We start from the raw sequence: 15,420 nt of genomic DNA, 5'->3' as shown, positions 1-15,420 counted from the left end.
AGAGAGAGAGAGAGAGAGAGAGAGAGAGAGAGAGAGAACTATTTAAAGTGAGTTTAGGCCATCCACTACATCAACAACATAGTACTCATAAAGTTGACATTTGAGATCCGGGAACATGATCAAATTGCTAAAACCAAGTCAAGACGGGACAGTAACACGAGCAGTATTGTGGTTAGAAAAGGTTTTGAACAACCCCTTGAGTTAACCATGTGTAAAAGAAATTGAAGGAAAAATTGTAAACTTATTACCAAAACTATCAGTCACACTTCACAGAGATACTTCCTCTTTCAACTTAAATTTTCCGTAGTTTTACTGTTCCTATTTTTTTTGTGCGCTCACAGTGAACTTTACCTCTTAATAAAGTGGTTCACATAGTCTGAATAAACAGTTTGTCGAATTTTCTTACTGCCAATCTTTTGCCCAATAGGATGTTTTCTTGTTAACAGATCTCACTAACCGCTGTATATAACATTGTACAGGGGAGTTCCAGGTTATCATGGCTGATAGTAATTACAGCCAAATCTTAAACAAATTAAACCTAAGTTGCAATATACCAGAACTTTCTCTTAATCAACTGAATGCATTAGTGGTCAAAGTCACGGTAAATTATTTTTAACATGTTACCTTTGAGAGATTTGAGGTGCTGCACAGCCATTCTGAGCACAGTGAGTTTGTCCAGCTTACGAGACATGGGGTTACAGGAAGGGATCATGGCTGACAGTTTGTCAATAAGATTGTTCATTTTGTCCCGTCTTCTCTTCTCAATTTGGCTGTGCGGTTCCCTGCAGACACATTAAATAATGAACAATTTAGGAAAGTCAAAGAGGGGTTTCCTCCTTTCACTTTATAGATCATCTGCATTGGTCAAATGTAGCATAATTTAAATTTTAGAGGACATTGGACATTTTAGCATATAATAAGAACACTGACATGCTAATTATAAATATGTCTAATATAGCCTACCTGAAACATTTCATTTTGACATTTTGGTCCTCTCCATCTGACCTGTAGAGCCGAAAAACACACATTTAAATGTAGACGGACACACAGATGGAGTACTTTATTAATCGCAGCGGGAAATTATAACATTACAGCAGTAGGGTTGCGTGATATTGACAAAACGTGATATTGCACATAAATAAATACAAAAACGACCATGTCTACAGAACAGGACATGTTTTACTGGTTGGACAGTACAAAATAAATAACGAGAACAGGACACAGAACTTTTCTTTCTCTGATTTGTTCCGTTTTGTTTTCTCTATCTATTTCTTGATTTACACTTTCACTCTGTCAAATATGCACACGTCACGTGGTACGCTCAATAGGGTTTCAACAAAATATTGCATACTTATTGCGACACTTTCAATATATTGCGATAATGATATTGAGTCAATATATCTTGCCCCCCTCTATATAATATTGCGCAACGTGATGTTGCCATAACAATATTGAGTCGAGATATCTTACACCCCTATACAGCAGCTTATACAAAACTTATCCACAACGTTCCATGTATGGATATATGTATGCCAAGCTACAATATGCAAATGCAAAATAGCTGAAACGGCCTTAATCAGCACACGCTACCTGTTTTGGTCGTCTGCGTCAGGGATGGAAGAAGATTTTGTATCCCTAGGCTAAAAAACAGCTAGCAAGCAGCTAAAAACAATTTAGGTAACTGGATTTTAGAGATTTTGTGTAAGCCAAATGAAAGCAATCACACTACTTACTGGTTGTCCAAGCTGCCCTTGCGCTTCCGGGGCATCTCCATGCTCAAGGACATGCAAGCAGCTGAGGAGGGGGTCATCAGGCTGGGCAACGACACAGAACCACTTTGGTTCTCCTCAACCAGCACATCTTCTGAAACACACAAGACATAATGAGTAAGAGGGCTAAGGAGTCACTGATATGCTCTGTTGCGCTACTGCACTTCATGCTATAAATCTGACAGAATGCACGTTCTCAGATGACTCCACCCAAACATTATTGCAATATTCTTATTAGGACTAGAATATAGAATTATGACAATATATGTCGCCAAACCGATATAAAAATGTCCGTTGTATATATTCTTCTCTATTGTTTATATCGCGAGGTCAATGGCAATATTTACATCATTTGGACAACGCTGTAACGTTCTGATCCTGAACAATGGACTGAAGATAGTGCGAACCACAGAAGCACTGTTTTGTTAACATGGACTGTTGAATATACAAACATTTTACAATGTGGTTATTTCATATAAACTAGGCTATGTATTTAATGAAGTGCCAGAAAACATGCTGTATCGTCGAGATATTAAATGATCAATATCATGATAGAAGATTTTGGCTATATCAACCTAGGTCAAATCCATCTTGGCAATGCTCAATTAGGGTTGCAGGGGTGGGCGAAAAAAAAAAATCAATACAGCATAGTATCGATACACAGAAGGCAAGTATCGATCTTTTATTATAAATGTGTTAGTCAGTTTGTCTGATTGACAATCCCATTTTGCACCAATAAAGTTGAACTGATATAAATAAACTGAGAAATGTATCTTTTACGATAAAACAGATGTTGACAAAGTCAAGTCATTTGAAATTGGGAAAAATTATTAATTATTAATAATAAATTGCAATATATTGCAGAACATTGCACTATGTTTAAAATCGCAATAATATTGTATCATGGCGTAAGTTTTATGATGATATCGTATAAGAAGGCGTCTTGTGATTCCCACCCCTACATTTGACTGTGACGAAGTCAAATGATGTCATGTGACTGTGACACTGTTCAAAAACTGCTCCACACAGCTCTATTGTAGTCCAGCCTTTACTTATGTGACAAACAGGCGTCTCTTTGCAACACACGTTAATGCTCGCCTAGCTGCTAGCGTGGCACGCCGTCATTCTCTGCTTCTGACTGGCTGGTTGTACTTATCAAGCTGTTACGCGTATGAGACTGAAACTTTTTTTGGGGTTAACACGGAAAGCTTAAGACACAGGGTGAAAAAAGGAGCTGCAGGAATGTGCAGTCCAACAAAGATAGGTGTTTTTGAAAATTAAATCATCTAAATGTATTATGGTGAAACCTCAAAATACATGAACCTGAAAATTAGCATAACATGAGGACTTCATGCCAAAGCTGCTGTGAAAGAGCTGTTCAGAGACTCAGATAGTGCAGCTCTAATGCCTCCATCTTTACAGTATAGGCTATCGCAAATTGTCTATTATGGTTAAGTGTTCAGCTGCCTAAATGACTGTGATTTAGTCAAGGCCTCAGAAGTATGTCAGTGTACATGTGGGAGAGAAACTCGTGAGAACTGCACAAGACTCACCTAATGCGGTTGATAGCCATAGCTCCTATTTTCCTCTCTGTTGCACAGATCCTATGACCCAAAGAGCCATTAACAGATCTGCAACAACCTGATTTTTAATCCTGCTCCCCCTGTCAAGATCTATTGGATTACAGGGTTAAAGTGAGGGCAACTAGATGACTGGACATCAGGCCATACAGACCTCCCTCTGCCAACTCCCATAATCCCTCTATCCTCTCATGTTCCCTTGCTCATTCTCTCAATACATGAAGTATATGTATTCCCTAATTACAATGTCACACAGTAACAGCATCACGAGAAAATGGCTGAATGATTTACCATGTAAAACCATATAGTTAATTATAACGCTATTCAAGGTATTTATGCAACAGCAATAAACTGTCAAATCAAACTAGGTCATAAACTACCCTAGGCAGTTCATTAAAAATAAATTGCTGACATTAGGAGAAACTCATAAGTGGTAAAAACAGGAGGGTATACATCAAAAGGGCAACACATTGGTAGTAGAAAGGTTTAAAAAACTGATCGAGAGCGGCTGTGATGCAGTGAGACAGTAGCCTCCAGGAGCTTATTACTTTTATGCATGATAAGGATCTATCAAGATCAAACCCAACTGTTGGCCTGCTATCAGGATTGCACTTACGGGCGTTGTAAAGTAGACGCAGCCAAGCTGGCGTGCGCAATGTGACGTCATGAAAGTGCTGTAACTGGTTATTCTCCCGTGTGGTGGTCGTGACACTAGTTGCAATCTTCTAAACAGAGTTCGCGCTAATGAGCAAAGGCTACCGACATTGCTTTCTACGGACTAGAAGAAAAAGGTAATGCCAGAACTGGCAGCAGCATTGCCGTCAATGCTTCGATTTGATGACCTACTTTGTCGGATCAAGCCTTTCATTCACCATAAAAGAACTCATCTCAACCCAGTAAGAAATACTTGCAGTCACTCTGAGAGCCCTGGCATCTGGTTACCCTCAAGCTCGTTCAGGCTTCCTGTTTCCGCATTGTTGTGCGTCATTTGAAAAATGAAAATCCTGGCACGCCAGCAAGATCTACGTCATTTTGACGTCACATTGGCGCGCACACTTGGATGCGTCGACTGTACTGCGGCTCTTACTCACACAGTCACCGTCAGAGGAGCTTTTCAAAACAAAAGTTGATTTAGTCATACCTGAGGTCAGTAATGTCCAAAAAATGGCTCATTGGCCTGGCTGTTCACAGTATCAAATCACTCAACAGGAAGGCAAGAAAGGTCAGGTTTTAGTTCTAGTATGTGTTTTAATTTCTTAGTGCAATAGTGTAATAATTAGATCATCTTTAACGTGTTTTCAAATTTTTGTGATGAAGGATTTGTGCTATTTAGAATATATATTATACATTTTATTTGTATACTACTCTTGTTTACACACACACACACACACACACACACACACACACACACACACACACACACACACACACACACACACACACACACACAGTTAAATAACTGAATTGTGTGTTTTTCAAATCAAGGATGTGTGCAATGTTTTCTTTTCACTTTATGTTATAGTAAAATATTACTGATTGCGTAGAATGTTGTGGGTTTTTTTCTCCTTTTTGGGGGGGGGGAGGGGGCCTCGAAAGGGGGTCTTGCCTGAGGCGTAATTCAATGTAGATCTGCCACTGCAGATAGTCCTTGTTACTTATGTTTACAGCATTCTAACTGAGCATTTCAATAAAGATGCCTTAAATACTTCTCTACAGTAGATGCTTACAAAAGAGGGCAACGTTTTTAGGTTGAAAGCCTATTCAAAACGGAATATCCTCATGAGCTAATACTACAAATCCATTTGTCCATTGAATGTTTTGGTTATAGTCATCGTAATTGATTTTTCTATGCAAAAATGTAATGTAATAAAGGCTGATTATACCATCACAATATCCACTTGCACGAAAAACCTCACCAAAGACACTCAGGGATTTCAGTTTGTTAAAAGATTACTGAGAAGAACCAATCTTGTATCTCTCAGAGAAAAGACCACTGCTTTATTTTTATATTGGTGTAATCAGTAACACTAACCAGCATTGTCTGTTTAGAAACACTACAATGTGGTAACAATTTAACATTATAATGGAGCTTGTCCATTTGACAGAAACACCTTATCAAGTATCTCAGCAGTCTCCATGAAACTAAACAAACAAAAATTCAGTTGGAAGTAGGGCTGCACAATTAATCGCAATTTCATCAAAATCGCAGTATGGACTAGTGCAATATTTTACTACAAGGCTAAATATGTGTAAACCCATTCTATTTTCCATTATTATTTACTATTCTATTATGTATAGTGGTGCTGCAGAGATGCCCGGACCTAGAAATTATATCCTCCAGACTAAAGAAAAGATCTTCTTTTGGTACAGACCCTCACATTATTCACCAAAATGACCATTCCCTCCAATATCGTGCACACTATTGCAATTCCAATATCAGTCAAAATAATCGCAATGAGATATTTCCCTCACATTGTGGAGCCCTAGTTGGAAGTGTGTTATTTATAGTAATGCATTGTATAATTGTTGAACTTGAGCTTTAAATACCTCATTTACTGATTCCAGCTTTATCAGCCAAGTCCCTGGTATATACAAACACTGTTAGGCTGTTGTCAATGTTTAAAGAGTACCTATGTGCAATGACTTAACTAAAGTTAATGATCCTGTTGTTTATTCCTGATGTGACTATTTTATATAACTTTACCATGCAACACTATTGAGCCTACAAACATCACAAGAAATTGTCTTTACAAGGCAAAATACAGAACTTTTTTGTGCAGGACTAATATAGACTCTAGATATGGCCTTATTTTAACTTTTTTTTTGTAAATTAAACACATTTTTAATCTCTTGAAAACCTACACCCCATAGCAGTTTGAGCCTACATGGTAGCTGATGTTTCTTGAAGACTAGCTAATACATAACGTCAAAAGCTAAAAAGATGATCATCAGCAGTTTACCATGAATTTATGTATACGGTAAATCCAGGGACACTATAACGTTACTGACACTATGACTGTAACTGACAACTCGTGTTTATTGTGAGGTAAAAGTATTTAAGTTAGGTTGTTCTTTCACTTATTGATTTAAGATATTCAAATTAAAGTGAAGCTGAGTAGATTGTGGACATGCAGAGATATACAGCCCCTAAAGAGACCATGAACATGGTACAGCTAGCTAACCAACAGCAAGCCTTATATGTCCAAGCTTAACGTTAACGTTACACATTAGACAGTTAGGGCAAGTGACCATATAGCGTTATTTATCTAGCTAACGTTAGTTGGGCCTGAACAGCACCACGCATTAATGTGAGTTTGACAAGCATAAAACGTCAAAATGTAAAACATACATACAGTGTCATTGGCTGTAAAACCACCTCAGACAAACTCATTGATGTGAACCAGTTTGCCCGGTAAACAGGCCTCGCTACCATTGCTAAGCTAACATTTACGTGGTTCAGTCCTTTATGTTGACATAAGCAAGCACTAGCTACAACACTATAGATGTAGCTAGCTAGTTGACGTTATAGCTAATGACAAACTGAGAAAAAACGTTCGTCATATATTTTGCACGCTGATGAGATGACAAACAATGTCTTGCAGTGATGGCAACATAAACAGGATAGAGGACGAGTTTGCTCTACTGACCTAGTTTTGGGATAGTTACGGTCAAATGCTGAGACATGAGCCAAAAAAACACCACTGAGTTTCTATTTTTCTCGTAACGCCAAATCTCAATCCCGCACATATGTTGGTGGAAACCTAGCTAAACATTCAAAGTGGTGAAAAGCTTTAGTACTGATTCAATTACCTGCCGGTTCGCCTCTCGCTCTGTCACCGCCGCCAGCCGCTGTATTCTTGTCCGACATGGCTGAAGCCGGAGCCGGTGCACTGGGGCCAAGGACTGCAATGCATGGGTCAAGCCGTCGACGATTCCCGGACGTTGCTATGGTAATAGGACAGGTTGTGGGGAAGCCGAGAAGGCGACAGGGTTCTGTAAAAGGACCCTATTATGTTCCCTGTATGAAGAAATAAAAAGGAGAGGGCGCACAAAAATGCACCGAGGTAGCTGTGTGCAATCAGGACAGAGTAGAGAAATGGGCATTGTCGCCTTCTTCCGGCGCACCAGATATACAACAGCTTCATCGATCCAACGCAGGGATGTATTCTCCTATTCTGCAATGAACCCAAGCTATGGATAGATGCCGCTTCTTCTTGTGATGACATTTGTATGGTGGCCGATAATGGGGTGCCGTTTGTAAAGCGGCTCAAGCTGGAAATAACAGCAACATTATGTCTCATTTAGCGTCAAATAATCTTTAAAAACTGGTATGAATTTCTGAGGGTCACTTACTTGCACATTTACAACAATATTTGTTAACTTGGAGATATTTTAAATAGTTAAATCCGAATATTAAATGTTACACCTAAATGTTTAATGTTAAATCTAAATCTTAAATATGAATATGAAATCTATAGCTAAATCTAAATCTAAATCTAAATCTTAAATCTAAATGTTTCTGGTGAAACTAAATATTTGACTTATATGCAAATTAAAAATGCCGGTAACCGGAAGTACCAAAATAAACGCTCGAGAAGGTCAGTGTAGTTTATAGTGTTAAATAATGAATACAAAACATTTAATCCAGGGAAATGGACTCTTGAACTTGGATAAACGTAAGAATAAATACCCAAAATAATCAACACAGTTGGAGATACTGTATTTGAAGAATACTTAGAGTTTTTAGTGTCACTTTTATGAATGGTGCAGGACTTATGACTTGTAGCCACTGTAGCCAGCCGCGAGGGGGCTCACTTTCACTGATCTGTCATGTGTGCTTGCATTGAGGCCAGCAAGAGCATGTCCCCGCCCGCCCCCAAGAGTGTATGGCTGCAGCCTGGAGCGTCCCATGACATGCCGTCACGTCTCATGCCGTCCCGCCTGGTGCCATCCCCAAGTTTCTACTTTTCAAAATAAAAGCTCGCTTCTGGAATAAAATAAACTTGCTTCAGCTATCAAGCTATGAATAAAATACTTAAAAAATATATGTCTGTCTATAAAATAAATGTAGATTATAGGCAAACTAAAAAAAAAAAAATTCTGTAATCCCACCTGATCCCGTCCCCAAGCTTCTACTTTTCAAAATAAAATACTTAAAAAAATATCTCAACCTACTTTTCAAAGTAAAGGCTCTTGTCAACTACCATGCTAATGGATAAAATACTCGAAATGTATATATATATTTTGTTTAACTACAGTAACGGCAATCATACAAATGAATGAAATACTTAAAAAATATGTCTAAAAGATATATGCAGACTATCATAATGATAAATAAAACATTTAAAATATATGTCTGTTTAAAGTAAACACATTGAATGTGAAGGTGTGTCCAAACATTTGGCTTGTATTGTATATTTATAATAATTTGTCTCTTAGCAACGTGTTTTCAGAAATGCATATTTGAACCAGAAATGTGTTCTCCACAAAGTTATGGTCTGTGTGGGGTTGAAAAATATCCACTGCTGGATTTCCCCAAGTAGGTTGTATGAGTTATGAGCACATGACATATGCCCACCACAACTTCAGCTGCACTCTGAAATTTGTCTGTGTCCCCATACATTACATCAATGTTAAACATCTGTGTGCTAAGGAAGGACGATTTTAAAAAACAACAAAAAACAAAAACACTTTGTATGGCAAGCACATGGGCATAGAATGTTATGACTCGTAGAATGTCATGACATCACCATCAAAGGCATCATAAAGATATATGTAGGGCTATATATATCTATGCAAAGCCATCAGATCAAAGTAAAATAGGCTAGCTCCTACACAAACATCACTTGACAGCAGTTCTTGGCAGTTAGTATAAATCACAGATACGTGACCTAGGTACAATAGTTTATTTCTGTTGTCATTTTCAGCCATAACTGTAAGTTAGGTATAGGCTATAGTTAAGCATTGTGGACTGTTGCTTAATTAATCTTTGATTAACCAAATCTAGCCTTACGAACAGCATCATCTCACCACTGGTCTACCCTTTAGTTATTGAAAACAAACATTGTGATTGGGGCTGACGTTAAAGGTCTATACTCAGAATTTATTTCAGCTGTAAAACAAGCTGTTATTCAAAGGGTTTTGAGAACATCTAAGAGAAATGAAGAAAGCGGTTAGGAAGAGTAACAAGATGTTTCAAGATCTTTTCCACACTGCTCGGTGCTCTCCAGAGACTGAGAACTCACATCTCCTGTATGTGCCTGAGAAGCCCCAGGATCTGGCATTACCCAAAGTGAGGACTGAGGATGATAGAGTGAAAGAGATACCTAAATTCGAGATAAAACCAATAAGGGAGGTCAGGGAGAAAAAATGTAGAAGAAAGCTGGAAGGGGAAAAGTTGGGTTTGATTGAGAAGAATGAAAATATGACCGAGGATGATAGGGTGAAAGAGATACCTAAATTGGAGATAAAAGAAATAAGGGAAGTAAGGGAGAAAAAATGCAGAAGAAAGCTGAAAGAGGAAAAGTTGGGTTTGATTGAGGAGAATGACAATAGGACTGATAAATTTGTGGACCAACTTGAATGTCTGGAGCAAACACAGATTAAGCGTCTGAGAGAAGAAGCGAAGGGCTTTAGACTGCGTTTAAAGGAGGCTGAAGAAGACAAAGATGTACTCATACAGAAGGTTGCTCAGCTTGAATGTCTGGAGAAAACTAATCAAGCAGAGATTAACCGTCTGGTGGAAACAGTAGATATCTTAGAGCCTAGTCCGGTCCAATTTCAATGTCTCCAAGAGACAAGACAAGCAGAAATGAACCACCTGAAAGAAGAGCTGAATAAATGTAAGCTTTATTTAAACCAAGCTCAGCAAGACAAAGATGAGCTAAAACAGAAGGTGGCCAGACTTGAACACAATGATAAGATACTGCAGACAAAGATTATAAACCTATTGGCAACAGTGCAGGATCATGAGGAAAGGGAGAACTTTCTAACCAAGCAGAATAAGACCATTAGTGATGAACTGGCCAAGCTTGATTCTCACACAGACAAAATGCAGGCAGAGGGCGATAATTTTTGGGCAGAAATTCAAGATCTGCAGGAAAAAGAGAATATCCTAACTGAGAAGAACCAGAGCCTGAGTGATGAGGTGGCCCTCCTTGAATCTCTGAAAGAGAAACACCAAGTAAAGATTGAAAATCTATCTCAAGAAGTGCATGATCTTCAACGTCAAGTAAAAGAAGCTCAGAAAGTTAGCAGGAATAATGATGAGGAAATTAGCCTACAGAAGCTGACTAATGATAAATACCTGACAGAGATAAACAAATTGAGACTAGCACTGCACGGTTCTCAGGAAAATGAAGTCTTTCTGAAGGAGCAGAATGAGAGCGTCACCAAAGAGTTGGCTCCACTTGAGTCCCTGACAGTTAAACAAAATGAGAAGATTGAAAACCTGAAGAAAGATGTGCAAGCTCTTCAGTACCAAGTAAAGGATGCTGAGCAAAGCATCTGTGTTAAGGATGAGATAATAACTAAGCAATCCCACAACCTTGCTTACAAGAATGAAGATTTAGAGGAGCTTAACAACCTAATTAGCAATTTCAAACAAACAATCTCTGATCTTAAAGAGCAGCTAGAGACAAGGCAGGAGGAAGAGATACTAGCTGGCGTTGAGAATTTCCGAGAAGAATACAGGATTGGAGCCGAGGATAAAGACTCACTTGATGAGCAGAGCAATGAGAACCTCCTCGAGGCTACACTTGAGGAACAGAGTGATGAGAACCCCTGCAAGACTACACCTGAGGAGAAAAACGATGAGATCATCCTGGGGACTCCAGCTGCTCAGGCTGAGACCAGAAGCTGGTGGCGTCGCTGTGCTACAGGTACACTGAAAGCATATTGGCATGTTGGCTTAATCACTGGTGTTATGGTTATTGCCACCATGGGTGTACTGACAAGCACAGGGAATGCCAACTGCAATGCACCCTGTAACTGCAACCTATGGGACTGTGCCTACAGCCTGCTACAGCCAACCTGCAAGGGACTTCCCAGGCTGCCTCATCCCTTCTGAACAGCAAAGGGTAAGTTATGTATGTATAAATATAAGTCGTGAATACAAATAAATTCATAATTTACATTTATTTAGCAGGGCAACATAGTGGTGCAGTGGTTATCACTGTCACCTAACAGGAGGAAAAAGGCAAAAGAAGTGCTTGTACCTGGACCCATTAGGGGCCACGCAACGACAAAAGGAATGTTGCAGGGATGTGACACGGTGGTTAAAGTGCCAGTTTAAATAATCATAATCATTATCTTGCACTCCTGAGTGCTAATCAAGTTTCCCATCTGGAATGATAAAATGATTGCACTGGGCTGATTGTAGTGTTTTGCCAGGAAACAAAACTTTTTTTGCATATTTTCTGATGCAATTTCTGGATTTGTGAGAGACTTCTCCATGAAAACAAAGATCAGGGTCTTCAATACCAATGTTAAGTCAGTGCTGTTGTATGGCGCCGAAACCATTACCACCACCAAGAAGATTCAGACATTTATCAACACATGTCTGCGGCGCATTTTACAGATCCGCTGGCCCGATACCATCAGCAACCAAGAACTGTGGCAACGAACAAATCAACAACCGACAGATGAAGAGATCATCCAAAGGCGCTGGAGATGGATAGGACACATTCTCCGCAAGCCGGCTTCAAACATCACCAGGCAATCTCTTTCCTGGAACCCTCAGGGGAAGAGAAAAAGGGGTCGACCCCAAAACAGCTGGCGTCGAGACCTGGATGCGGACGTCAAGAGAACAGGCCACTCTTGGGGACTACTAGAGAAAATCGCACAGGACCGGAGTGCCTGGAGAACCCTTGTCGGCGGCCTATGCCCCAGGAGGGGTAGTAGGCGTAAGTAAGTAAGTAAGTGTGACAGGTATTGCATGTAAAATGAACGTAGATGACAAAACATTTTTCAGTTGATCATTTTATGGTGGTGTGAGGAAGATGAGGTGGAGTAGAGGAGCCTGACAACGAATCAGCTTGTTCCAATAAATGTGAAAAGGTAGCACGTCACAATTTCCATCACAAAGTCGAGAAGGACAAAATACTCCCAATACCCTTGTTTATTTGGCCCGTTTAATTTTAGGATGATCTAAAGGGGGATCCTAGATTTACCTCTCAATGAATGGTCACATTTATGGCGTTGTGGATTTGAAACATTACAAACAGACCAAACTTGCCACAAAAAAATATTCAATCGCATATACAGTATGTCCAAAACAGTGACCTCTGGGACAGTTTTTTAAAACATCACCTCTTCTAGTAACTATCATAATTTTCTCAATCCCACAGAACTTTAATGAAGAAGGTAAACCATGATTTGACAATAATAATTAGCAATTTAATCGCATAATCCATATTTTCTTTACATAATATCACATGAATTGACTTACATTTTAAAAATGTTGTCCGCCATGTTGTTTTGAGTGATATTGTTGTACATGATTGTATTTTTAATTTTGGTTGCTTTCCTGAATGAGAAAAAGGGAGGGTATTTGATTATTAAATAAAGATTATTGTGCTTAAGCCACACGCCAGTGTCTCTTGAGTATTTGATAGGAGATCAGAGCGACAGGTGGTGTTAGCACGTTGTCTGAATAGATCTAGAGGTAGAACTTCTTTCCGTGAACCGTGTAGCCATTTGTTTGTTTTTAATCTTTAAACATTTGGGATAATTTAAATACACAACTCAACAAAATAGATAACATAAAAAAGTTTAAACATTGGAATGCTTTAAAGTTACATATTATACCTTTAAGTTGTCACTCATGTCTGTTCACAGGTGGAGGGTTAATCTTGTTCTTAGCATCCCCTGCGTCATCCCAAGGTCAAGTGAGTCCTCAGTCTCCCACTGACTAAAACAGATGTGCCGGTGCTGAAACTGTCTAACTGCTTTTATTTACCCCGGAGAAAAGCCCTTCTCTTCACCCCAAAGTCTAATCATTTCTCAAGTTAGTTTTAGTTCCACAGTGGGTAAACAACATAATTATATATGTGTATTGATTGTATGTCTGTAGAATGATTACATGTGACTTCTTCTTTCAAACACTAGATGGTAGGCATGGCTTACTCTGAAATTGAAAGACGTAGGGACAAAATGTCCTTGCCTTCATATCCAGATATTACACTCAGAAAAATGTTGCATCACAAGTCCACAGAATACTTTAAATCAACTTTTTGCCAAATTCAATAATTGCATTATTGTGGGTTAGGTGATTTTTTACGTATTCCACAAGACTGTGAAGTTGAATATTTAGTTGAGTTACATCTGCGAGTGTTTGGTTACACTGTTTCTTGTTTTGTTTGCCATTGTAATGCATGTGACTTTTTATTAATCGGTAATGTAATCATAGTCACTCCACTGTTATTCATAATCTTAATTAAAATAAATCTCATTGAAGCATTAAAGGTCTTGCTGGCTGATCATTTGATATTTTCTCAAGTGTATTCATTTTGTTAACCCGAACACTGTTCTAAAGACTTCTTACTGTAATAAACCTCATAAAAAATCTATTTAAATCAAGTATACATGTATTTTCTGAAGGCAGTTCAACTTTATTTCCTGTAATGGAGTTGTGGTATATTATTGTGGTATATTATTTTTTGAAAAAATGTCCACTGGGGATCAAGCTCTCAGTTTATTTATGGAGTGCATAAACAGCTGGAGGACCAGGATCACCCTGAGCAGTTGCTTTGCAACAGCCCATCCCCAAATTTAACTCTTAGGTCTCATGCCCACACCATCCTGTCAACTGTTCAAATTTAAAACTATCACTAAAAGTTTGCATATTTGATCATCTTGAAAGAAAAAAATTCTCTCTGCTGGCAAAATGAGTATTTCAGGGAAATACTCATCAGTGTCAAATATGAGATATGGTATTCTTGCTAAGTCCATAAACAATACAGTTTCATGACCGCAGTTGTGATTCCTGTCTCTCCGTCAAAAATCAGGTTCCAGGTTACTCTGTCTTATGTTTAGGGCTGCACAATTAATTGCAATTACATAAAAATTGCAATATGGACCACAGCAATATCCAAATTGTAGGGTGGTGCATATTTTGTTAATGGCAAAATATGTCAAACCTTTCTGAAATATATTTTGAGGTGGTACAGAGATGCCCTGGCCCACAAATCGTACCCTTTGGAACTGATCCTTGCAACAAAAAAAAATCACACTGAAATAATTTTAATTTCTTTCAATATTAATCATTTTCAATACAAACAAGAATAATAATACAAAAACGATCAATCCATCCAATATCCAAAGCATTAGATATTTTCCTAACATTGTGCAGCCCTACTTGAGTCTCCCCTGCTCCCATTTTACACCACAGCAGTCCTGTTTCTCCCCGTCTCTCCTCAATGCAACTTGTGAAGCTCATGCATATTTAACTGTTCAGGCTGCTATCAGATGAACCTAACTAGCTGAAAGGGTGGTGCTGGGGGAAACAGTGATGATGATGATGATGATGATGATGATGATGGTGCGTAAAGCGAGGGGGTTGGGTTTTGAAAAACCAGTACACCTGCCCCTCCTCACCAGAAATCAATGTGTTATGAGATGGAGAGATCCAAGTGGTTCATTCAGATCAGCTGCAGACAAAAGGTGGCTCACAATGTCCAGAGATTAAAACCTGGATTCTACACTTTCATTTGATCTCCTTCCTTCCTTCCTTGTTCATCACTATTTCTTTAAACTGGACCTTTAAAGGATGAAAGAAGTTCCAGAAGCTCTGGCTGCATGGTACTTTGGACATTGAGGAATACTTTAACATCATCCTCACCTCTACTTCTCCACTGAGTCCTCACCCCGGAGAAAAGTGGAGAGAAAAAGTCTGTCTTTCCTCAGAGGGACCCGTGGCACCTCTCAAAGGTGGAGCCAACCCCCGGTGCCACAAGCTCAGAAAGGATGACGAACAGCTTCTAGTGGATTCTTTTCTCTTTGTCAGAACAGAGTGTGTTAGTTAGGTATCAAGACACTGTTTTCAACGGGGGAGAGGAAACAGAGACACAAAA

The 15,420-nt window shown here is 38.9% G+C and overlaps 1 protein-coding gene across 6 annotated transcripts in view; it reads right to left on the bottom strand.

Moving 5' to 3' along the window:
• The window catches only part of arntl2 (aryl hydrocarbon receptor nuclear translocator-like 2), a 15,950-nt gene extending 8,478 nt beyond the window's left edge, over positions 1–7,472 (bottom strand). For 3 of the 6 annotated variants that reach the window (XM_034879205.1, XM_034879206.1, XM_034879210.1), the window contains exons 1-5: positions 6,997–7,048; positions 1,734–1,863; positions 1,591–1,635; positions 964–1,005; positions 625–782 (exon numbers count right to left, since the gene is read on the bottom strand). In XM_034879205.1, coding sequence (XP_034735096.1) covers positions 625–782; positions 964–1,005; positions 1,591–1,635; positions 1,734–1,863; positions 6,997–7,033 — 412 coding nt within the window. In that variant the 5' untranslated portion in view covers positions 7,034–7,048. Of the gene's footprint in view, positions 1–624; positions 783–963; positions 1,006–1,590; positions 1,636–1,733; positions 1,864–6,996; positions 7,049–7,159 lie in introns of those variants that run through there. The other 3 variants (XM_034879209.1, XM_034879208.1, XM_034879207.1) reach the window with 3 other exon arrangements.
• Positions 7,473–15,420: the final 7,948 nt, after the last annotated feature.

The sequence above is a fragment of the Etheostoma cragini genome, chromosome 8 (assembly GCF_013103735.1).
Source record: "Etheostoma cragini isolate CJK2018 chromosome 8, CSU_Ecrag_1.0, whole genome shotgun sequence".
Classification (NCBI taxonomy): Eukaryota; Metazoa; Chordata; class Actinopteri; order Perciformes; family Percidae; genus Etheostoma; species Etheostoma cragini.
The sequence above is the reverse complement of the archived record's forward strand: the minus strand, read 5'-3'. Positions and strand labels throughout refer to the sequence as shown.